The sequence below is a fragment of the Tyto alba genome, unplaced genomic scaffold (genome assembly GCF_018691265.1).
Source record: "Tyto alba isolate M040663 unplaced genomic scaffold, T.alba_DEE_v4.0 Super-Scaffold_46, whole genome shotgun sequence".
Taxonomy (NCBI): domain Eukaryota; kingdom Metazoa; phylum Chordata; class Aves; order Strigiformes; family Tytonidae; genus Tyto; species Tyto alba.
This window is the reverse complement of record NW_024881322.1, coordinates 9,992,383-10,018,421: the sequence shown is the minus strand read 5'-3', so window position 1 is coordinate 10,018,421 and position 26,039 is coordinate 9,992,383. Positions and strand designations below refer to the sequence as shown.

The 26,039-nt window shown below is 41.4% G+C and overlaps 1 protein-coding gene across 9 annotated transcripts in view; it reads left to right on the top strand.

The window, feature by feature from the left end:
* ELMO1 (engulfment and cell motility 1) overlaps positions 1 to 26,039 on the top strand; it is a 306,368-nt gene that overhangs the window by 56,354 nt on the left and 223,975 nt on the right. For 8 of the 9 annotated variants that reach the window (XM_042806555.1, XM_042806552.1, XM_042806556.1 and 5 more), the window contains 3 exons: positions 5,605 to 5,645; positions 6,792 to 6,864; positions 19,926 to 19,976. In XM_042806555.1, the coding sequence (XP_042662489.1) occupies positions 5,605 to 5,645; positions 6,792 to 6,864; positions 19,926 to 19,976 (165 nt within the window). Of the gene's footprint in view, positions 1 to 5,140; positions 5,206 to 5,604; positions 5,646 to 6,791; positions 6,865 to 19,925; positions 19,977 to 26,039 lie in introns of those variants that run through there. The other variant, XM_032988867.2, reaches the window with a different exon arrangement.

Below are 26,039 nucleotides of genomic sequence, written 5' to 3'. Positions count from 1 at the left end.
GGGTTTTATGGGCTCTGTTACTGCAGTGTTGGGGTGTCCCCGTTCCTCAGGTATTCACTCCCTCTGGTGCTCCCCTGAGTTAGGGAAATCCTCTTCTCCGTCTTTTACAGATGCCCGACGCCTAATTAACAAGTCTGGTTTCACTAATACTCCGGAGTAGTCAATGGAGAGAGTTGATTCCTAAAGTGGTTCAGAGCAGGTTGAGAAGGCAGAAGCCCAAAGCTCTCCAGCACTTCCCCGTTACAGGGAAGGCCTTGCCTCCAACATCGTGAGAAACCAGTGGCAAAGTAGTGAGTCAAGGGTCCAGGTGTCCTGGCATCTGGTGTTTGCCACCAGGCAGTCCTGCTCCTGTTTCTGTAGCCCCTGGTGTACGACGGTATCGGATGAAGCCTCCACTGATTGTGAAGAGGTGTGTTTCTGTTTTTTAATAGCCATAAAAATGACTTTTGCACTCGAAGATCTGTTAGTAGAATGGTAGCATTAATTATAGACAGAATGGTGTATTTACTGGCTTGAGATTCTGTTTTTTGACAGATGCACAGAGCAGCAACAGAACATTTTTATTTTAATGCTGAGTGTTTTCCATTAACAGATGTGCTGCATCTGCTGTTTCTCTGTAATAGGCTTAACAACAGCAAAGGTTAAGGGCTTTCTTATTACTTCTGTGATTAAAAGGTGTCAGCCAGGGAAAGTGATACCCCAATCATTGTCCAAAAGAACCCCAAAACCAACCCAGAAAAAACAGTGAATTTCTGCTAGTCATTTGAGAAGGAAAGACATTAACTTTGGCCTAAAAGAAAGCTATCTGCAATTCTCTGGTATCACACAATCAAAGTATATCTGAACTGTGCGTATAACATGGGTTTCTACCCAGATTTAGGCTTCTGTCCTCTTTACAGTGCACACATGCACGTACACACACACACACACTTGCTATTTGATTTGGAAGTGCTTTAAACACAGATTAGCGTACTGATGGCTTGAACTGGACCTAGGGCTTGGTCAGTACTGCTGTACTGAATGTTCTTATCTTTCTTTTGCTCATCCCACAAGTTCCCTGGAACAAAACAGTGGCCTGGACTCACTCAGCCTAAACCCTTGCCTGCCTGTGCTTAGGGCTTCCGAGTGACTGGTTACCTCTGTGGAGAACCCAAGGTGTAGGCATGAAAGGGTGAAACTGGTGAGGAAATCAGAGTGGGAAATCTCAGTCTGTGATCTGCTAGTTACTTCAGAAGTGCTGCGAGATATTCCACAAGTAGCAAGGGCAGGTACTGAAGAAGAGTAAGTTAGGGACCTGTGTGCATCTTGGCACACAAAACCTGGCGACGTGACATATGCAGGTGAGCACAGAAGTGGTGACTGGGTGTTGCTGCGGGGTGGCTGTTGTTGGGGCTACACTTAGCCAGCGTATCAGGCACCTGTACTAACCAGTCAGTGCAGATAAAGGGTTACTGGGTGTGTGAATTCCTGTCAGCTCCAGTGCTGCCTGTGCTTGGTATCAGTGGCAGGATTCTCCCCGTGTGTGCAGATCAGTAAGTCACAAGGCCATAATGCCCCATTATCGCTTCCCACTGGAATTCAGATATCAATTTGATACCTACTGTAGGAAAATACTTTTATACTAACCCATGTGTTCAGTGCAGATGGCTGTGATATGTTAGCTAAAGGGGTTATCTCCTATAGGGAGCATAAGATTTACTTTGATCTGTGTTATTTCATGCATTAAAGCTACAGCTTGATCTTCTTAGAGTTTTAAATGAGCATCTCAGCATGTGTAAAAGCACACATTTTTACTACTGTAGGGGAGGACATAGAGGCAAAAGAACTAAAATGAACTAGCACAAAATACTCATTTAGATAAAGGAAAAACTTTGAAATATTTTTGGACTGTCTGATTGTAAGTAATTCTTTGAAGTACAGTGACTAATAAGGTGAATTTGGCTTCAGAACTGTAAATGTGGCAAAGATATTATGTAAATTTCCGTAAACATAATTTTGTGAAGATTAAAATAACAACAACATCAAGTTCATTCTCTTTGACATCAGGCAAATATTTACAGCCAGGAAAAAGGGAAAAAAAAAAAAAAAGTGGTTTTGAATGGCCTGCCGTGTGGACGTACCCTGCAGAGAATGGAAATAGGTTTTTACCTCATCTTTTGTGGTTCAAAAAAAGGTAATTTACTAGCTCACTGTTGTTTGTCTTCTAGCACTGCTACACTGCTATCCATAGAGTAAACAGTTGCATCCGGCCACCGATATGTCTCTTCCAGCCTTCAGCAGCAGGACTGCGAGGGGATGGTGGAGGTGGCCGCCAGCGGGTTGGGAAGGGGCTGCGGGTGCCGGTCGCTCGCCTGCCCGTCCCCCCGGCAGCATGCGGGGCTCTGCGGGTGTGGAGGCCCGGCCGGGCGTGGTCAGGGTGGCTGGGCGTGGGGCGGGTGGCCGGGCGTGGTCAGGGTGGCCGGGCGTGGTCAGGGTGGCCGGGCGTGGGCTGGGTGGCTGGGCGTGGTCGGGGTGGCCGGGCGTGGGGCCCGTGGCCGGGCGTGGTCAGGGTGGCTGGGCGTGGTCAGGGTGGCCGGGCGTGGTCAGGGTGGCTGGGCGTGGGCTGGGTGGCTGGGCGTGGTCGGGGTGGCTGGGCGTGGGGCGGGTGGCCGGGCGTGGGGCCCGTGGCCGGGCGTGGTCAGGGTGGCCGGGCGTGGGCTGGGTGGCCGGGCGTGGTCGGGGTGGCCGGGCGTGGGGCGGGTGGCCCAGCACTGCCGTGGCCCCCTCGGCGTGCTGCCGGCCACGGCCTGCCCGCCCCAGCTTCCAGCGGCATCCCGCCGCGCTGTACCCGCTTGGTGCGGAAGGGGGAAGAACTTTGTCTGGGGACTGATGTGTAGGGCGAAGGGCACCCGAGGGGTGATTAGGAGCGGCAGCTGGCTAGGATTGCGGTGGTGTTTATTTTACATTTATGAATTTGTAAAGTGCTATCAAATTGCTAACTGCAAACTCTGTACCCCAGAAGAGTTCCGCTTTTTTCCGTCCCGTTGCTGTTAACTGAGTTGTACTTGGTTACATCAGTGCTGTAGTGGTAGTGCCACGGGAGGACCAAGCTGGACCATGAAAGGCTGACTGTATTAATAATTTTCGTTATTGAAGATTCATTTTGGTTTTGTTTTTAAACTGTCCCTTACAGGTTCTTGTTGATTTATTGTGGTTTTTTTGTGGGTTTTTTAATGTGTTTTTTTTATTTTTTTTTGTTCAAGTTTTTAATTTCAAATCATGTCATATAATAATGCAGAGGTAGTACAGAATGGGAAAAGGGGAAGGGAGATGAGTAGGATTGAGAGAACATAAAAGCTGATAGTATAGAGGACTTAGAAGTACCAAAATAATGGTTTGGAAAATAATTGTATCCAACCTTCCCAGCATTTATATAATTGCCAATTAGAGTGGTTAGTGTCCTTTTGTCATAGTTTCCAATGGGAAACTACAGTTCGTATGGGAAATAATGGGGAGGAGAGGCTTTTACTCTTTTTGTCCTCCATTGTATTAAACCTGTTAGCTGATATGATTTTACCTTGTAAAAAGAATTAATGACCCAGATATAAATTCTATCAAAGTAGGCAAATACCAGAGCAGGACCTGTAGCAGCATCCTGAGGAGAGGGGGGGGCAACGTGCAGAGCTGTGCGCTGACCCGCAGGCTGGCACATGGGTGCTGGGTGGCAACCTGGCCTCATCCTCCTCCAGACCAACCTGCACTCCTCCCTCTACCCCTCCTGAAAAATGGGCTTTTATTTTTTGGGGGAAGGAAGGATAGACGGAAGAGAGCCGTTGGACAAGGGGGATTGCTTTCATAGGACTGCAGAAGCTACAAACCTCTTGGGGGAGGACAGGAGGTGAAAGCAGCCGCACAGAAGTGACAGAGTAATCCAGACTCAGGAACTGATCAGGCTGAAAAACTGTGGGGAGGAAACACTTTTTCTTTCTCACATGATGTGCCTCATCTGCTTGATCTGCTTCACAGCCTGGCTGCGGTTATGCGAACAGCTGAGCCAGCACAACAGAGAGAAGCTGCTGTGGAGAAAGAACATGCTGGCTGCTGCAGGCAGGGAGCAGTTTCACACTTCTTGCCTTTCCTCCCATGTACCAGTATTTGCTAGTCATTTAGGCACATAGGGATTCAGATGAGGTGATCCAGATGAAAACTATTTCTTTCCTTTTTACTGGGCCAATTTTCAGTTTGCTCAGGTTCCCTAGAGCAGCTCATCTGGGTAGTCATGTAAAAATAGTAATGGGCACTGAAAGAGGAAGGATGGAAACCAAGGACTGAGACGGTATAGCAAGGGGGGACAGGATCCTTTCAGCAGACGCTTTCATTCATGTTTGGTTAAAATGGTCTTGTGTCATGTTTTGGCCTGCTTATAAAATGGCTTAGTTGACTGTTGAAACAACAAATCCTTCCCTGATCCTGACCTGACCAGGGAGTCCCGTCTCTGGCTTTCTGTCTATGCAGTGATGCAGTTCAGAAAACAAGGCCAAGGGAAAAATAATTCTCCCTCTGCATAACGCATCCTGTGACTGACTTAACTTTTAGCCTAACCGGTTTTCTATAAGCATTAAAAGGAAAAAAGCTTATTTTGACAACAATGTTGGTTTATTGGTGGTTTTATCGTGGGTTTTGTGTATTTTGTTTGTTTTGCTTGCATTTTAAGAATTCGGTACGCTGTGGTCATTGGAAGTAGAGAGGGGGTCCTATGCTGTCTAGGTGATTTGGGGAATTTTCATGAAGCAACAGATCTGTGTGACATGGTGTGGTCACCCAGTATTGCAGAAAAAAGGCTCAGTAGTCACCCAACTGAAATTTCATCTTTTTTTTTTGCCATGAAACTTCATATACGTTTTGGGATATAGAAATGCATTTTCTTTTAGCCAGCAATCTTCTAAAAACAGTTGCATGTACACCCTGTGTTTAAAAAAATGTTCAGAGCATTGCAACATCACCAAACTAGACTGTTACTTCTATTTTGGGACCCAAAGCAACAGAGCTGTTTTCAGTCAGTCCAAATGCTTGTGCTCACAGATGTAGAGAATAAAGCAGAACTGATACATCTGGGAGCTTAACACCTTCCAGCTGGTGTTTTATCAGAGGGGAACCTGCATATGTGTACTTGACAGGGAGGATTATTGTCATCATATGACCATATCTCAAAAGGGACAAAAGAAGGTTTAAAAATATTGAATGTCTTCTTGCTTCAGATGTCATCCCTGGGAAATGCTTATGTTGATATCTAAATCTTCTGTTTCTGTTGGGTAATGAGATGCAGTGTACACAAAAGACTCTTTGATTGCTCAGTTGAGAAGCTGAGTTGATGCCTTATGGGCTAATGTTGACAAAAAAGACTGATAATGTCATCATGCATATGTGTAGAATTGCTGTCTTTATAAATTATCAGACCAACACAGCAGAAAATTTGGGGGTCCTAGCAAGCTTGACATTAAGCAAAAACGAAATGCTACTAACTTGTTTTGTTCTTTGCAGTCAGTAGCTTTGGAATCATATTTTAACAGCTCAGGGCTGTTCCAATTTGGTGATTTTTTTTTCCTTTCTTTTTTCCTTAAACAGAAAAAGCCACTGTCCTCAATAATAAAAGAAGTCTGCGATGGGTAAGTTCTGCCATATAGTACATACTAGATACTATACTTCTTGAGTTATTCAACCAACCAGGAGATATTTTTTTGTGAAGAAAACCTAGATATCCTGTATGACTAGTGATTAGGGTTTTTAAAAATTTCGTAGTTGTTTTATCTTCAGATTTTAAATTTGCAGTGTATTTTTGATCAATTACTTGCAAGGTAAGGTTCCTAACAAAGCAGCTCCATCATGTGGGTGACTCTTCTTTAGACTGTTTATTGCCTTTCTGCACAGAGATGCATTTTACCCACTCGCTTTACACTTGGGGTCCCTGCAGTTCGTGGGTTAAGGAATTAAAGCACTGACTGTGGGTTTGGTATTTGAGCCCTGAGTCTAATGGCTACAGCAAGCTGGGCCAGTTTCTATGACTGCTCACAAGAAACTGAAATGTCAGTCACAAGTCTTGCAATATGAACTAATAATTAGCTAAGAGAAATATCTTGCTTTAGTCTTAATATGTTAATATTTGAGGACAAAAATGCTGTTTTAAGCAAGTGCTGCCACACAGGAGAAACTAAATTATATTCATCAAATTGGTGCTGAGTTAAAAAGGTGGTATTTTATGTGTAATGTGATGTATCAACTTAATACTATATGTGTTGGGTATTGTATAAGATAACAAAATCCTGGTGCTGTAAATTTTTTTGTCTGCTTTAGTGATATAGTGATCTTTCTTACTGCAAGCAAAAACTATGCTTGCTATTTTTTATAGCTCTGGAATTAATATCAGATCATTATCAACTTATTTTTGGAGCACTGAAGTGTCACTGTAGTGACAAAGTAGTTTCTCTTTGTCGTTCTCCCCCTTCCTTTTTATCTTTGCCTTGTGAGGAAGATGTTTGTTATTTAATTTCTTTCTTGACCATCGTTGAGTTTAGGGCTTTATTTCAAATATGTAAGGGGAAAATCGCATTTATTAGGATATATTTTTAATGAAGTTTTCCCTTTAAGCATGCTTTTATCTTAAACCTTGGAATTCATCATTGAAAGCTATGGAAAAGTATGAGAAATACATGGGAATGACAGGCACTTGTTTGATCATAGTAAAATTATGTAAAGGGTACTTCCTGAGTTTTTAATATTTCGGTTTGTGATTCATTTATTTTCATATTTCTAAGGTGGTCTCTTGAAAATCACGATCAGTTTGCACTTCAACATGCTGATAGTTCTAACTTCTACATCACAGAGAAGGTACGTAAATCATTCAACACAATTCTTGCATAGCCCATCAAAATGTTTGCCACAATATTTTAAATTTAAATATATAAAAATATAGAATATTTTCCATAGTGTGATGCCAGTGAGAGGGTAGGTACTGAGAGACCTGATTTAATGATTTTGCACTGATTTCTTCTGTTTGGAAAAGGAAATAAAAGTTTGAATATGCCAGGGCCTTCACATCTGTTGAGTTTGAGGCTTCAGCACTGAGCCCTTCAGCTTTGGTATTTGTGCATGTTTAGTATTCTGCTGACAAGTGGCCTACAGGAAATTGAAATATGTAAAACATGAAGGGCTCTTTGAAGTCTGAGGAGACCTTCAGTGCATGTCACTAGCCTCTTTGGCTGATCAGGTAGAAATAAGTTTCAGTGACGTAATATTTGCTCCTCCTTCCTGCCTGCTGTGTTGTCCTTTTCCTGTATGTTATGTTGGCTTAAATTTTGGTCCCCAGATAGCATGGCAATAGGTGATTCACAAAGTGATGCAATGATTTCAGCATAAAGTAACGAAATGGCTATAGCTGTAATAAAAATGGAATGTCTAGTCTAAATAAATGGGATGTGTTCTGAATGAGACCAAGTAGTACATTCATTCCTAGCATTACTGATAGAATTGCTGACATTATTGAAATTATTAAAAAAAAATAATAATTTGTTTGAAAGAGTGTATACATTAGTGCTGCAGAGATACAATTTCTAAGCAATGGTAAAAGAGCACTATTCAAAACCTGATGAAGTCTGCATGCTGATTCCATAACCTCAATGGATTTTGAGCTAAACAGACCTGCACAGACGTAGATGCCTCTTAGTTCCCTTGTTATCAGTTTAGTTGGGTTTACTCTTAAGTGTAAGGGTCTTCTGTTGGGTTGGTTTTTTTTTTTTGGTTGGTTGGGGTTTTTTTTTGGTTGGTTGTTTTTGCATTTTACAGTTATTTTCGGTCTGCTAAATACAACTGAGACATGAACTAACCTTTCTCTTGCTATAATTCTTACCCCTACCCAAGAAATAAAGGGTACTTAGGCACAGTTAAGCATTTAGAAAGAATAAATTTAGCAAGACAGCTGGAGCAGTTGCTCATAAGTTAATGCTGCCTTTTTTTTTTTAGTTTTTTCAGTTTTTTCTTTAACTGTTTAGCGCCCCAGACAGCCTCCTCAATTAGTCAGAGTTTGTTTTGGGACCACACACTCCCCCCCAACTCTCCCCACCCCCCCCCCCCTTTTTTTTTTGCTTGTGTGTTTTTTTCCCCTTTCTTTTCAAGTTTCAGTTGACAGACACTTCAAAGGCCACCATAAGGAAAACTGTTGAAGTAATTATTGGCTGCCCTGTTTTGCCTCCACCCAAATTAAAGAGCAAGACAGTTTTGCTAATTGCCCTGAATTGTGACACAACATTTTCCAATAAGCCAGACACAGTTGAACTTGCCTCTTGGCTTTTAAGCTCGTGGTTGTACAGTGATTATTTCCAAGAGGCCAGGATGGACTGAATACTCAGGCTTGTTGAGGTAATTTGCCCTGATACAATTGTACAATTGGAGAAATCTTCCAGGCTTTACCTCCACCTTTGATGTGTAGGATCCTGAAGCTTTGGAGAAGTGTTTTCTGTTCTGCATAAGAGGATGTCTAGTGGCTTTTGGATGCCTTTAACTTTGCAGTAAGGGTGGAAAATGATGGTCTTCTGGAACATTTTGGTTTGTACTGCAGAGAGGACTTCGAGTTTGTTTATTCCCTACTGAAAATACGCAGAGTGTCTGACTCTGAGTCACATAAATAAGAGAGAAGAGCTGTAAATGCCACCAGTATTACTCAGATGTCTGTGACTTTTATTTGATATTGTTCACTGTTTATCACTGCTTATTGGATAGTGGCTATAAAGAGAGGTTTATATATAGGCCATCACCCCTTCTACACACTTCCCCTCATTTGTGTGCAGTAGGATGTTGTTGCTTTCTGAATTAAAACATTAAAAACACATGAATTTCAACGAAGCTACAACACTAATTGCTAAAGCCAGTGTTGTTTTAATCTGCCTCATACTAGGACATGAGGAGAGCTCTTTTGAGGCACTGACAGATTTTAATAAGTAAATAATTTTCACTGCTTTCTAAGATGAGTTGTACATCTGTACATGTGCAGAAAACATTATGTATAGGTCACATTTCTGCAGAGCCTGGCTGACTACTGATTTATGGCCTTCCAGGTAGAGATGGCTTTTTAAAATATCACCATGTTTAAAGTTATCGAAAAGAAAAGCAATTAATGAATTCTTGTACAAAGTAACAGGAAACTTTGAAGTGAAAATGTTACAAATGTGGGACTGTCAACACATGGCTTACAGTTATATTTCTGATTTTAGGTGGCAAACAGCGCATCTGTGTTTTGGTTGTCATATGCAGAACTCTTTATCTTTTGTAGCTGACCTATATTTCCTGATTATACTGTACATAAATAAAAACAACGCCCAAGCAGTTATGTGGGGTTTTTTTTGTTTTGTTTTTTTTTTTTTTTTTCCCCAGCTGTATTATTTGGAAAAATGCCTCCACAGGAGTAGCAATAACTCCTTCAGACAGTGTAAGGGTAGTCTTTTAACACATCCTGAGTCAGCCAGGTTTCCTACTAGAAACAGGTCTTATTCCAGCAGATGCAGTTTGGGCTGCTGCCTCTGGGGTTCTGGTTTAGCTGTATCTTTGCCCTTGAAAGTACAGGGGAAATTTTTTCATTATGTATTTTAGCTGCTTTCTTAAAAAACAAGAGAAATAAAACAAGAGGTTATGTGAGCAAAAAACCAAGCAGGCATAGTGCATAAGTTCAATGTATTTTTAATGTGTTTGATTTTTAATTACATTAATAGACATGTCTTCTTTTTAAAGGCCTTACTCTACCATGGAGGGGAATTTCTTTGATAGGTTGAACATCTAAAAGCCTGACTTTTGAATCGGGATCTCCTTGTCCTAGGTACTATATAATAGAGAATAAAAAAGTCACCTTTACCTCAGTCTGCCCAGGCTGTACCTCTATGCTTATGTACATCATGTGTAATAACTCAGGGGCATTATAGCCTCAATGAACTTGAGTTTAGAACAGAAAATGCTATGTGAAGAGTAGAAAATAATGTATAAAGGTGTATACTTCTGTGTGCTATCTGTGTTCCTGAGCTGAAAACCACAGCTTGGATATCTGTCCACTGTGTTCCTTTGCTGTCAGTGCTAGGAATCCAGGGGCAGACATTCAAGTGGCTCGTGCAGCACGTTGGTGGGTATGCCTGGTCCCTTATCGCTGCTCACCCTTGGCCTTGCAGACAATTTGTAATTTTCCATATGTTTTCCCTCTTCATTCTGGCTCCCTGGGATCCATCTGTGTGTCTGCATTGGCCCACCATGGGCTCTGGGTGTGGGAGGGATCACTGTTAGCTCAAACTCAGTCTCTAAAAACAAAAAGATGGTGAAGGAGCTGGATCATAGCAGCTGTTCAGATTGCAGCGTAGCCTCGAAATGGTTGTTGTGCTGTGGGGTTTTTTGTCACATCTGAAGGTGTGATGGACCAGAATGTTTATCAACAAGGGGGCCTTGCAGGAGTGTGGGGCTGCAGAATTACAGTGTTCAAGCTGGCCTCACTACTGGGTGCAGAGTGTGGTGGCTCTGACTCTGCACCTGAGCAACTACCAGGGATAAAAGGGTACCCTTCTCTTGCTGAGGGGCTTTGTGAGCCAGCTCTGAGCTGTGCTCAGCACACAGTGATGATACTGGTGCCATTTTTTTATCTTATCTTTTAAATGTAAGGACATTTCATTCATCTGTGTATTGACTGCAACCCATTTTTGTGCAGTCATAATTTCGTTGTGTTTGGTTTTTACATGCCTTTGAGGACTCCCTGTGTTTTTTAACTTTTTCCCGACTCTGACATTTCCTTTTCGTTCTTACATGCTTATTGCCTGAAGTGGAGGAGAGCAGACACTGAGTTCTCTCCATTAATTTCAAGTGGCCTTTAGTACTGTTTTGCAAAGGCAGCTGCCCCCACCTTGCTTCCGTTGCCATTACTCAGCTCTTTGCTGTGTTTGCAGATGGGACAGCCTCCTACCCTCCGCCTTCCCCACGCTGGGAACCTGGGTAGAGTCCCTGGTGCTTGTTCTTTCTCAAAGGTGCTTTTGCTTGTGACCTATTTTTTGCTGAATACAACCTGTAATTGTATATTCATGTGAAATTCCACCAGGCCATTAGAGGCTCCCTGCGTGGGAGTGTATGCAAATGACAGGACAAGAAATGAGCCACTTGTAGGGTTGGGGTTTTTTTGGAGGGTTTTTGCTTTCATGTTTTTAGTATTCATCTGTTTTCCCTGATTAATTGAACTTCAGTGAGTTGGAAGTAAACATTCTCGATAATGATGGTTTCTGATTCAGTGAAGGACCCGGTACTTTGTAAGCAGCAGAGAATGAGAAGTAGAATGAAGGCTGGGAACTGGAGAAATGTACTGAGCGATCTGTTCTCCTCATTTGCCATTTTGCATTACTCTTGATATTACATTTGTTAGTAATGCTACATAAATGGCAGATTCCAATCCAGATTTGGCCTGGAACAAACTATGTCTGACTTTGCCTTTTCTCTGCCACTGATAGGACATACGGTATTTCCCTCATATTCACAAATTTCTTACTATTTTGGTGCATCTGCACAGCCCTGCAGAAATTCATAACAATAAGGGCAGCATGAGGAGTCAGAGCAGCTGTGTTCCTGCCTGCTTGATGGATGCTGGTAACGCTGCCCTGTGGCCACCAGTAAAAACTGGTGGGCACTAGTATATACCTCTGGTGAACAGAAGTAAAACTTGTGTATCCCTACACTGGATCACTTTCAATCCTGCTTCCTTCAGGCTTATCTCAACAACAGTGGTCATCCTTTGCTTATCAAATTAGTCCTAGCTTTTAGGACTCATTTTGTAGGACTTTATGCTACTTTTTCTGAAGAAGAGAATTCTGTCCTGTCCATCTGTTATGCTTTCTGGTACCAGAACGAACAGTTTAATTCTTCTCCTTGCCTCCTTTTTAAGTATTTGGTGTGACAGTGTCTTCTATTTAGTTTATTAGATCCACGTTGAGGCTGATGAGATGGATCAAGTGTGGGGTTTTTTTGTTTTTGTTTTTGTTTTGTTTTTTTTAAAGCTGTATAGATATTTATTTTCTTGAACTTAGTTTGTAATTTTGTCTCGCAAGTAACCATGGGAGAGGAAATGCTCTGAAAATGTTTGTATTTCTGATTACACTACTTCAAGATAGGTACGGTATACCACAGGCACAGTGCGACTGTTTGAGTTCAGCTGATAGCAAACAGTTCAGTGTAAGATCTAGCTGACAGAAGAATGCTCTTTACATCATCTTCATCCTTAAAGAACAACCTATTTAGATGGGCAGTTTCACAAGGTGCAGTGAACAGACATCACAGCTCACTGCTGAAAGGGGACTGTTCTGATTTCTCCTCCCCTTCCCCAGAAGATCCTGCCACTTCAATTTCTGCTGGCTACAGCATTTTTTTTTTTTTTTTGACAATTTTTGGAGGTGGTGGCAAGGAGAGGATTATTTTGTGCCACTTCAATTCATTAAATTTACTTAGTGAAAAGTTTGCTCAATCCAATGTCAGGGTGAGGCAGGACCCTTGAATCATGTCCAGGAATAGGCTGCAGAGAAGGAAGAAGTTAAAGCAAGGGTAGGAAGAGGAATGAAACTGCTCTTTTTAAGAGCTGTGAGCTGTCGTGTCCCTCAGTTGCTCATGGAACTGGCTTAGGCTGTTGTGGAATGAAGTTGCTGGCAAATTCCAACTGCAGTCAGAAGTGGAGAAGGGATGTTTTACCTTCAGTCCCTCTTTGTCTGAGAGGAAGGGTGCAGGCAAGGGAGTAGGAGGTACATGTTGGAGAAGCACGAGCATGTGCAGCCTTAAACAAGTCTAAGTGTGGTTCCAAATGTGGTGCTTGCAAGATGAGCTTGCCTGCTTTCCTGCTTATACTATAGTGCTTATTCCTGTTTCTTACCTTACAAACTGGGCAAACCCCAAAATGATAAAATTTTCAGCTGGTTTAGTTCCCTTGTTGACTCATCAACTAGTAATGCAACTGTTTATGCCACAAAAACAGTAGTAGGAATGAACAAGAGACTGAAAAGCAAGACTCTACTTTATGGTGACAAGCTGTGCTTTGATTTACCAAAAGTGACTGTAAACCACAGTCTTGGCTTTGGTCTTCAGCTATTTCTCTTAGTAGCAACATCTGCTTAAGGAGCTGCTGCTCCTGCACTGTCCCCTCATTGATGCTGGGGGTGAATGTGTTGGGTGAACTGCATCAAAGAACTGACTTCAATTTGACAAACCTTATTTTAAGGTTTTTTTGTGTTCATACCAGTTCCCTGTTCTGATTTCCCCACATGATCTCACCAACAACATTATGAGCCCAGCTAAGTTTGTCATTTCCTGGTGTTTATTTTGCAGTATGCAGCTCTTACGTTCCAATTTACTGAAGAATGATGGGGCTGCTTATCTTTCCTCCCCCCCTTCCTTGTTACTGGTACAGCTGTCTGTGTGTCTGTGGTTGCTTGAATTGGGGAGCTCATCCAGATTAAAAATAACTTGGGTGGAGCTTCTTTAGATGTGTCAGGAGGATGTCTGCCCACAGTTTAATACCACTGCTGCTCTGCAGAGCAAGTGGTACCTGATAACGTTGTCCTTGTAGCTCACTCCACCTAAAGATGAGTAAATTATGCAAAGTATGGACTTTTTCTTAGGATGTGGTTCCAGTGGCATTCAAGTTGGTATTACTGTGGGTTGCAGGAGAAAAAGGTAGTCAAGTTTTCTTTTTCCCTTCTGTTGCTTCATTCCATTCACTTCTCTAGTTATTACTGCTTGAAGGTGAGTTGGTTCAAGTCATGGATCTGACAAAAGAAAACTCTGGATTCCCCGCCCCCCCATTTTTGTGAATGAAGGGGAGAGGAAGAGAGAACTTTTTTTAAGGTTAGGTGCTTGACTGTGCTGCTGCATGTTGGTACATCCGATGTAAGGAAGGTGTTGGGAGCCCACATACTAGAAGGATATGTGCAGGTTTGTGCCTCTTCTGGGCTGTAGAGTTGCACTGGATTTGGTATATGCTGAAACTGAACCACTGCTGTAACTTGGTTTATTTACTAGCTTCTGTAATTCTTGAATAGGGGTAAGTAAACAGCATGCGGAAAACTTCCTCTTTTTAAAAACTTCAGCCAAGCTACCAACTACATTAATTTTTTTAAGGAAAACGCTATCATCAAATTCTAACATGAAAAACTAGGAGACGTGCTCCCTGTTTCCAGCAGCTTCCCAGAAAAGGAATCTTATCACAAAATTAATTGCCTCAGTATTTCTTCTAAAATAGTACAGTCCTGCCATGCCAAGTAGTACAATGCTGATAATTTCCTATATCTCTTAGCTCTCATAATCTTAAAGTTTTTGATGACCAAAAATTAATTAAGAATTTCCTACCAAGTCTGCCGAATGCTGTATCTAACCTCATAGTTTATCTTCAGCTGTAACAGTAGCAAATGCCATTCAGGGTTGTGATCTGATGATGGTTTTCACTTCCTTCATGCTTCCTCGGGGTTCACGTTTGTTGTACTACGGGTGTTGGGGGCTACATCTATACTTAGTCCATTTAATATCCCATATAAAGGCCATTAAATTCTTTCATCTCTTCTTGAACTTGCTGCTTTCACAACCTGTTGTGACAGCTCAAGTAGTTCACTCCCCGCTGAATGAAGAGGTATAGTCTTCATCTGCTTTAAACTGATCCCTTACTGCTTTCAAGTATCCCCTAGTGCTCATACTGCATGATTTGATGACAACAGTTCTGCATTCAGCATGTCCACTCCATTCCCACCTGTGGCCTTTGTCCCTCCAAGCTGAGGACACCTTGCCTTGGGAGGCAGCTCCTCGATCCCACTGAGCATTTCCCTCGCCTTTCTCTGCATTTTCCCTGATTGTACTGTGTCCTCCTTGAGATGTGAAGCTCAGAACTGCACACAGTCCCCTGCGTGTGAGTGTGTGAAGTTCTCGTGTTGTGGCAAAATGATGCCCTCTGTCTAGCTCACAGTGCCACTTCGGATGGTGCTCAGTGTTTGCTGGTTGCTGTGGCATGTTGAATCAGTGCTTTAAGGGAGATCTGCCAACAAGAACTTTGCTTTCCTGAGTTGTTGACTTAGAAGTGAGCTCTAATAGGTATCATTTTGTCCTTGCCCAAACTCATTCTCATGAAAATATTACGGAGTCACTAACTTAAAGTGTGTTTCATAGCTCTAATTTTTTTGTTGTTGTGTCAGTTTGGAGGAAGGTATAATAAAATAATAGTAGTATGGGAATAGGGAAGAATCTATTACTTAATGATATAAACACGTGAAGAATTTTAGATTTCTTGGCTGTTATTCTTTAGCCCAGTTAGAAAAATCTGAAGGAAGCTGTTTGGTCAAGGTTAAAGAATAGTGCTGAGTGAGCTATAACCATGGGAACCAATGCTTCTAGGTCTTCCTCAAATATGTTAAGAAAACATTCCATTCCAACCATTTACAGTGAGCTGAATCTTGAGGCATTTTGGTGGTTCTAACAGATTATTAAAATGATAAGACAAATGCATGGCAAAATAAACTTTAATTTTGCTTGATAAGTTTTCCGAAGTGTCTCTCCAGCAAAGCTCTGAATGAATGCCTTACTGTTTTGATAGGATTTTTTGAAAGTGAATTCACATACCTCCATCCCTCAGCATGGTTTGGTGGATGCTGTTAATGCCTGAGGCCTGTTTCTTAGATACAAGTCTCCTGCACGTGTTTTGGGCAAATTAGCCTATGCCACAGTAAAGGCAGAGCTTTGAGACAGAACAGAATCTGGTGGCAGATAATGTAGGTTCGTGATTTTCGAGCTGGTGGAGTTGGAAGTCAGAGGGCCCTAAGACATGAACACATGGTGAACTGACCAGGTATCCTTTACTTCCTGCTGTGGTTTTTTTGTTTGTGTGTTTTTGTGATGCCAAGTGTCTGTCTGATTGAAAACTCAGCTTGGAGAATGTTGTGCACTAGTATGGTGCTTGGAAATACTACCTACTCAATTAGAATAAAATCATCTTGTGAGTTTCGGCTCTTGCTAGAGATGATATTGCAAATGGGGCTTATTTGTATCCATAATGTAGCTGCTGTCTTAGTTCTAGGTAACATTTATAACAAATTATTTTCTCATTATAAAGTTTTTTTAGGGACATTTTGGATAGTACTGTTTCACTAGTTCCCTCACTGCCCAGGAATAAGCTTTCCTAATACAGATCAGCAGCATCAACAATATCTACAAACCTGATGTACTCTTAAGAAGCAGATCAGAAACATCTTGGAAGAGGGGGTTTTTTGCTTGTTTTTTTCTTAATCTTGTGTCCCTTGCCCTGCCTCCCCCCATAGGCAGTGGTGAGCCCTGTCCTGAATAGCCACGGTGCTTACGAGTATGATTGCCAAAGCCGGGTGGCTGTAGTGACGTTCTGTTATCCCGGAAAAGAAATCTGCAGGATGCTCTCCCTAATACTAAGCAGATTAACTGTGTGTAAATGTTGCCATTGAAATTAACTGGCATGCTGACTGCAGCATCACACAGTTAATGTAGGAAATCCTCTTGGCTTAATTGTACGCTTACACGCTGTTTCTTGGTAGGTGCTTAAGCCATTATTCAGAATGGATAAACAAAATTGGATTTTTTTTATGGGGGAACAGCTAACCCCTTTCAAGTTTTGACTAGCCTGCTGTGTTAGAGACCTGATGCTTTGAATACTTTCAGAGAGGTGGCACAGGCAGTTTTTCTTAAGCTTTTGTCTAAATCCAGAGTTGAAGGTGAGCTCTCTATCTCTTGTGACAGCAGTGGTTGAATTTCCAGTATAGGGCAGACTTATGCACTTTGCTCTGAGCCAGGCATGATGAAATGTCCTTGGGCTTTGTGTGCTGTGGGCTCTGACAAGTGTTGCAACTTTGAGTCTGAAAGCTTTGGTGTTTCAGACTTGGCTTGATAAATAAACAGAAAGACCCCAAAGAAAACTTCCAGTGATGCTTTAATATACTCTGTGTGTTCTTTTTCCTCTGCTATTTTATATGTAACCTGCTGTGACATATGATCACTCTGGAGAATAGCACTTCTCTTGTTTATCCATATGTGGTAGCTGAACTTCAACCAGATTTTTGGCTTCTTTTTTTCCACTTGTTTTTAAATTCCTCTGACTATAGAGAAATAGTCTATTTTTAACAAGGTATTTTTCACTTGCTGGATTGGTTGTAGGTTCAATCTTTGCAGTGTCCGTACTTAATTAGAAGTTTATTTTTTAACCTGTATGCATGACACTGTTAGAGGTATCAGGTTAAGTCCAACTTTTTATGGGATAGGGTTTTGGCTTGTGACAAATCTACTGTAATTGAACAAACTGTGGAGCAGGGTTTCATCCTGAAGCAACGGTGAAATAATGTAATCTGGGCTGTGGTTGACAGCTTGCTGATCCCCAAAAGGGAAGATATAATTCCTCCTCATGCTTCCCCTTCTTTTCTTTCCCCACACCGCTTCCCTGCTCCCAAAGGTGTGGTTCCACCATCTTTCTTGGGTTTGCTCTGGTGCTGAACCCTTGCAAAGCTTGTTTCTGTTTATTAACCTGACAGAAAACTCCTCTCCTTCCTGCTGGGACTAGTTTCTGCCAAGTTAGTGATATTGGACAGACCTGTGTGTGGGTCAGTGCCAGAGCTGGTGCGAGGTGGGAGAGGGAGCACACGGGTGGGAGGGAGGATTACTCGGCTGTTAGCAAACTCCTCGAGCCTCCCGAGACCACCATATAGCCGCCTCACACAAAGCCCAGTACCTCGTGTTTGCAGTGGGCTAAGAGTGTTTGCAGAGATGCTTATTGTAGCCCAGATGAAGTGACTTAACTTGCTAAACCACAAACTCATTTGTATATCTTACTTGGTAGTTCATGTTAATTAGAGCAGGAAACATGAGAAACTTTAAGCTTTAAGTTATGCTGCTGAAAAAATAAGCCTCTCTGTGTGCTCTTATTTATGTTTAAGATCAGTCTATTTATTTAGCTCCAATGTTTTCATAAGGATATCAGTGAACTTTCACTTCTGAATGTGATTGGTACAGTTTAAGTTGTTTAAGTGTTGTCTGATTCCCCGTTTTTAATATTGTTGCATGCTGGGATTCGCTGATTTTTCCAAGTAAATCTGATGGAACCCTGTGTTGTGTGTTTGCATGCACATACTCTGGCCTAACACAGCTGGGGTCCAGTGGCTTAGTTTAAGCTGTTGATGGATGTAGATTTAGCCTATGCTAACTGTCTGTCCTAAAGCAATTACTTCAGTTCTACAAATACAGGCGATGGTAACAGTTTAAGCCACCACAACTGTTTACAAAGTGAGTTTGTTTCAACACTGATTTAGATTAAACCACACAAATGCACTATTGCCACTTCATACAGATTCCTTAGACATGATGAAACATAGCTGGTTCTGGTGCTGGTTTACTACAAGAGGAGAAAATCTGGCAGTTTGATACTGCTGTGGAAGGTCACCCTGTGTTTAGCTGCTCACCCTTTTTTGCCCCTCTCTTGAGTACAGCCTGGCTGGCCTCCCAGGGGCTGTTCTGGCAGGAGGAGACTGCTGAGGCCTGAGAGGATTTGGCTGCATATGTAAGCAAAGACACCGTAAAAAAGCTTCTCCCTTGTATCCCCTGTGTTGTCTGACACTTCAATTATTTCAGTTAGTGAAGAAGTCTTTGTGGGTGGAGAGTGATCTTGTAGGTAGCTAGAACCAATCCCACAGACGAATTGGATATCAAGAAAAGACACTGTGCTGGAGTTTTATTTTGGGACTACTTGACCTGGTTTCAGGAAAGATTTATCCTGTTTTTAGCATTTTTGGATTTGAGATATATCAGAATGGGAGCAAGAAGGATGAAATGAATTTGGGAAAAATTGCCTGAGAAGACATATACCTTAAATTTTTTTGGCTAAACACCAGTCTGCAGAAAGCATGCATTGTCTTCAGAACAAAATTAGCTCTTCTCTCTCAAACTGTTAAGGATTCCTCCAATTCCTTTGACAAATTAGGGTATCAGCCCATGAACAAGCCATCGAACCATGATCAAAGTTGTGACTGTGCATTGCGCTGTGCGCAGTCAGTACCTGTTAGTACGTTCAGTGTGCCAGGTGCTGTATTCTCTTAACCTGTGTTGAGCAGGAGGTAACTTGTTGAAAGAGGGGCAAGCTCCCCTGCGCTCACCGCAGGGGAAGACCGTGCACGTGGGCAGTGACCACAAAGTTGTGAGGATTCTGTAAGCGTACACCATAATTTATACCATGGTAGCATTTTTCATCTATCCATAGCTTTAGTTTAATTGAACATGTTACGTGAGCTTAGCCAAAAGAAAATGTTTCATGCTGCCTCTTTCTGCCAGCTGGGTAAGGAGAATGACTTACGACATGTTTGAACTTTACTTACCACTAACAGCGATGCTTTTTTTACTTTGAGGGAGAATGCAAAGTCGTGGTGGCAGAGCTCGGCACGTTGGTTCCAGTGGTTTAAGTCAGCATGTTCGTGTTACAGAAAATGGAGAGCCGGTGGGATAAATTTTAAACCCTGCAGATGTTTAATGACAGGTTTCAGCAAACTTACGAACTCCTCAGCTATGTAGTGCAATACCAGTGCCAGACACCATGGACAGTATATTTCAAAGAAATATTTAGAAGTTGCCAGTGGAAGCGACACTTCGAAAAACATGAAGTCATTCTTTAAAAGGTTCAGATTTGTTAAAGGTCATGTGAGCAACCACCTCTTTCTTGAAGCTAATGTTACTATGCCTTGATGGGGAAAATACTGTGTAGCTGTTAGCTCACATATGATAGAGGGAAGCTTTCGCATGCAGACAGGGGAAAGTAATGTTACTGGCTTAGTGTTGCATTGTGCTCAATGCATGTTTCATTTTTTTATGCAAGTCATAAATTAAAACCTGTTGGATTTTTTCTCTTTCAGAATCGTAATGAAATAAAAAATGGAGCAATTCTTCGATTAACAACATCTCCAGTGAGTTACTGTTCTGTTCTTCTTTCCCTTCAAAGTGAAGATTTGATTAGTAAATCATTGTGAACTGGCGTATGTATTTTTAAGCCTTAGCCACACTGTATCCCACAATCCTCCTTTGCAGGAGGATGGTGGTGTGGTCACAAGATGACTGTATGTGTTGTTCTCTTTTTTTGAGCTATGGGGGCAGGGGTGGTATCTCTGAGTGATATTTGGTGGAAGGGTTGGCACAACTGGGTGTTTTTGTCTCTCACTTCCCCCATACTGGGAACAGCTTTCATGTCCAAGACACCTCTGCCTCCCTGCTGGCATTGCAGCCTCACTCAAATTGATCCTTTTCTGCCCCAAAGCTCAGAGCCAAGAGAAAGGGCTGGGAGTTGACTCAGAAAAAGCTCTTCCCGGAAGCTCAGGTCATAGCTTTCCTGCTCTCTGGATTTCTATTGAGTGAGCAGCAACTGTAATGTTGAGATTTTACTGTTTTCAGGTTTGGGTTTGTGTGTTTTTTGGTGTTTTTTTTGTTTTTTTTTTTTTTTTTTCCAACATGACCTCCTTGCCAGCTCCTCAAAAAGCATGGCATAGTTACCGGTTGCCTTTTAAGGGCTTGTTTTCCTGCTGAGTTGAGCAGTACTGTTGCCACATGCTGAAAGCTGCTATTAGTCCCAGAAGATGTATGTCGAAGGCAGCAGCAATCCCATTTCCTTGCTGACAAATGTAGTGTGCCATTAAAATGGTTTACCTCTTCATGGTGCTGTTCTAGCTTCTGCAGATTCAAAACATTCTTGTGGCCAAACTCTGCCACCCTGTACTGCAGCTCATTTGAACAGGCAAGAGGGAGCTGTGGTGGCTTAACTTTTGGCTTCTGTTGAACCTGTTAAGAGTGAGGTCAGTTACTACCATAAAATGTAAAAGCTTCTAGATTGAAGCCACACAGAGATTATAGACACGTTTTTGGTTGGATCACTTTTCAGTTAGTAGGGCCTAGGCTCAAAATAAAGAAACAGGGAGGTATATGTTGTTACTAACTTCCCAGGTTCTCCAAGCATCATGTATGTTTCCACTCTGGCCCAGCCTGCTTAACCTGGTGATGGCTTATATTGGACTTAGGATGTGGCTGAATTTTTACGCAGGTTTGTGCGTACGTGGAAATTGAAGAAGCCAGTATAGAAGCACATACATGCCTCAAGTTTTATCTTAAGTGACTGCAGTATTAATCTACAGGAGTGTAGCTTCTTAACAGAAAGCACTTCTAAGCTGCAGCCAGCTGGGCAAAGACAAGAGCTTTCCATTATCCTTAATCGTCTTTTTCAGTGGTTGTTATATACAGAGCTTTACAGTCATAAGAATAAACAACAGTTTAAGACCATGGCTCTGTCAGAGTCGATGTGGCTCCAGAGTCTCTTGCCATATGTCACCAGAACAGCCCTGTACATGGGGAAACCACTTGCTGGTAGAGTAAACCCCATTTGGTGGAACTTCCTCAGAAACAGACAGCCCCAGCACCAGCTCCTCCTAACCGTTGGGACTTCTTAAAAACAAATATCCGCTCTACTGAAAAAGGGCTATCTACTGCCCAGACTTGGGATCTCACAAAATCCAAACAGTGTCTGTGGTTCATCAGGGAACCAGTGTGATCCAAACGCACTGCATCGTTCTTTTGCTTAACCATAGCATGGAGTGAAAACACGGGATGACCCATGGAATCCTTCCCTGTCTCAAAATCCACAACCAGTTACACTGTGCAAAACTGAAGAGAGGCTGTGCTGAGGCTGATCAGTGGAAGTGCCTGGCTGGCTGTCTTCATCATCACTTGTGCAATTGGAAATGTGACCTACAAACACAAAAGACAAACTTTGGATTTATAGCACTTTCCACTAATACCTGTGGGCAGGAAGGTGGGGCTTTGCATTAGACTCTCTTCCGCACATTCTGTTGCTTTGGTGATTGGCCTTAGGTCACTTAACCAAGCCAGGGGTCCTTAGGATATTGGGGTATTACCTGTTACCTACCAAGTTATAGGCCACTGGCACTGGCCTGCAGTTATGAGTGACTCAGCCATTCTGTTATGAGATAGAAGGCCAGTCTGCTTTCTAGTCTTCGGTATTAGTATTTATCCCAGAGCCAGTGCTTACTTTCAAATTTTTTGATGTTTTTAAAAAGTTTTTGTTAAATTTTTCCCAGAATCAGAGAAGTAGCTTGGAAGGAGGTTTTGAGGGACTGGATTGGTTTTTGTCAGATTAGAGAGTATTCGTATTCTTTAAATAGACAAAAAATGAAGTTCTGCATGTTCCCACCCTACAATAGTATCTTTGCTTTTAAGGTACTGTTGAAGTGGTCATCATAGAGGTACCTAAAATAGATAGATTAAAGGCTTCCAAGCTGTGGTTTTTAGACTGGTGATCCACACAACGCTTGTCGTTTACCCTGAAAAGCTACCAGGCCATCTGTTTCCATTTTTCTTCTTAGATTCTGGTGAGATCAACAGTAGTTAGAAGAGATAATGTGAAGAACAGGTTGTATGATATACTCTTGCAAAATGGAAAAGATGCTTTCCTAGCTGCTAGAGCTGGGTGGGAAATGTCTTCTCATCTTGTGAAAATAATAAGATTTTGATTTCCTGCCCCCCCTTTTTCTCCCCCTCTCTATCTTACATCAGTATAAAGCTGAAACTATCTTCTCCTTACACCAGAAAAAGAAAATCATACCAAAAATGCTTTTTGAAGAGGTGAAGGAATTAGAAAAGGAGGAGAGGAGGATTGAGGGAAATTAAGAGGAGCCATGTACAGATTATGCAGTGTCTGGGATGTGTCCATGTAGTTCAAGAGGCCTGAGCTGCCTACTTCCTGGCTATTGTGGGGGAAAAAAAAAAAAATCATCTATCCTGAACTTCAAAAGCCTTTTGAGGAAACTTTTTTTATCCTTGAAGAGTTGAGAGGAATAGTTTTGACCAGTTCTGAAGGCTGTGTGAACTTAAAATGCTTTTCTAGTTCTTAATTTCCATGCAACATATTACCATGACAGCCAGTAGTCTGGCTATACCCATTCACAGTTGCATGCCATGAGTCATTGAAAATTGAGTGAGAAGGATGAGATAAGATCTTTTTGAGTTCTGTTGTCATTAGCCTCAAATTGCATATTGCTCATGTACCCAGAGCGCAGGTACTATTAAAGATTAAAAAGAGGGAGGGGGAAAAAAAGGTAGTTTTAACTAGAATTAGTAAACCAGCATTTTTGGGTTGGCTTTTTAAAAAATAGGATTTGAAATCTAACTCACCAAATCTAATGTTAAATACTTTATCTTTTTTAATTTCAAATTTAGATTATTTTATGTGTGTATATAGGGACTTTTTTCTGAAAATCGCTGTTAATATTGCAAGGGCAGAGCTACAGTTATGGTGTGCTGCTAAATCCATTATAAATGCTTGCCTTCAGAGATTTACAATGTGTCTATTTTAAACTTCTTTGAGTTAAAACTTTGCAAACGCCAGTCGTTAGGCCTGTTGGGAATTTGAACTGCCTCTTTGTTTCCCTAGGTCTGTTTGCTAAGTTTGTGTGATTCTCTGAAAGGCTGTTTTTTCTAAACAATGCTATTTTTTTCCTCTATAAACCACTCACCACACAGACACTCTGTTTCCTAGGTAACTTGCGTACAGATTGAATTTCTCTCATATTATCTTTGTTCCTATATCATCTTTCTTATTTATTTTTAACCTCTCCTATCATCTTCCTTAACAATTCTTTGTGCTATTGTGTGATTTTGCAGTTTTCCGTGACCTGTTTTCCCCCTTTGTCCATTTGCATCTCTGAAAGGACTCATCAGAAGTTTCTTATGCAACATTTCTTTGTATTTGAACATATGTGACAGTTGAAATGCCAGATTACTATTGTCTGTTTTGTGATACCCATATTCCCGTGGATGCTGGGTAGATATATAAATAAATAAGCTGTAATTGCTCCTGAGTGTGAGACTGTTCCAAAAGGACAGTTGTGTCCTGCAATGCAGCAAGCAGAGTCCAACCCTTTTGGTGTGTGCAACTGCAGGATTCCTTCGACTGGGTCCTGCAAATACTCATTCAAGTGACTAACCATTTTGAAAGGATACTAAAATACTGGGAAAATTGAACTGATGGAACTGGCTTATTTAAAAAAAAAAAAAAAAAAGTTTTCAAATGGAACTGATTATTTGAGCACTCTGTTTATTTGAAAGTAGCTTCCTGGGCACTTAAAAAACACATCTTGCTCATGAACTATATACCTTACATGCTGAGTCAATGGGTAGGCTTTCCTAATGTGGTATTTATGGTGCCTGATCGTTTGCTTTTTGCTTTTGTTGCCTGCTTTCCTTTGATCCCCTGGTTGAAGATTGATTGAGTTCTCAAATCTGTAAGCTGTTTGTAGACAGCTGTATTAGCATTTCTAGCATGAACAATCATGTAAATATTGGTGTTCATTAATAGTCACCATTGTGTTTTCCCTGAATGCTTTTACAGATGTGAGCAATGTGGGTTTTTTATTTTTATGTGATCTATACAGACAAGGAAATGTGGAGGGTTTTTTTTAACTGATGTCTACTTAGGCATCTGAATCTACTATCTCTGAGTAAAAGTTTGGGGATCTGGTCTATAGTTTTTGATCTACAATTGCTTTAATATGTGTTCAACTGTCTTAATGTTCTTGAAGTTCAGTAAATATGTAAATATATGCAGGTCTAGCCTACGATAGTGATTATGTTTATCATGTAATGGTGAATTAGTTTTTATTGAACCTTATACCAGGAGCACTGACCATGGAAGTCAATGAGCCACTTTTATATTTGTCTGCTCATAGTAGAAGAGGAAGATTTGGAAAGTGGAGTTTTTTTTTGTCTTTTTATAGATAAAGGTTTAGTCTTATGTTTTCAGGTTTCCAAAGGCATAGCAGTAAGCAAAAAGGATTGTTTCAAATGCAGCAAGAGGAAAAAACTGCTTCTCAAACATTCATAAGTGGCTGTTGATTGCATAAACCTGTTTTAGACATATTTACATAATACATATGGCTATGCATCAGTAATGCTTATATCACTGATTTAGTACAAGACTCTAGATGTGACCATTTCTCTGTTTCTCTTGTTTCTGCCTCCTCAGTTGTGTATAGTGATTGCTCAGGACTGCTCTGTGTATTATGTTTGTACAGGGCTTTAGATGTAGAAATTGTGCTTGATTATTAATGTAAAAATTTTAACAATTAATATCTTTACTGCTTCCCTGGCATCAAACGCCAGTCAGCCTTGCTGGGTCTGTTGAATCTGGTTTGTGTATAATGATGATTATGTAACGTATCCACTCCCCCATTGCTTTCTGACGTATATGCAGTTGTAGGTGAAGTGGCAGTAACAAGCCAGGAAAAGTCAGCAGTTTAAACTGCCACAGTGTTTCAACACTGAGTGATTTAAATTAAACCACAGAAATGCACCTGTTTAGTTAGTACAAAACTGTATTTAGTAGTTACCCGTGGTCTGTATGCCAGCAGAAGGTTGAGTAATGTAACTAACGGAAGACCAAAACTCGTATTTTATTTTATTTGCTTTTTGTAAAGTATAAAGAAAAAAACTGATTACATAATGTCAACCCAGCGATTTAAAGCGATGGTCCAAATTTCTTCCATAGCACATTGATGTTTGATAGTGGTTACATTTGGGATCCGTGTTCTCCCTCCTGTCCTTGCTCCCTGTATTTTTCATTCTGTACAGAAACCCTGCCTTCATCTGGGTAATAGGGTACTTTCAAAGTTTGCACAAAGTATTTGGTGGCAAGGAAATGATAATTTGATCAGTAACATCCCTTGTTGGGATGATCTCGGGATTCCTAACCTCCAAATAGCTATTTGAGTCTCTAGGCAAGTCACATCTTGGATTTAGGTCATTAGTTTTCTTTTTAAGCTGACAATCTCATCAAGCTGCTCCTTTTAAGCACTGCTACTCCCTAAGGGCAACCTGTCCTTGGAGCAAGTCATTTAAGACTAGACAAGCAGCTTATGCTTCTTGACAGTCTTTTGAAATGCTGGGGCTTCAACAGCACACATTTTACAAGC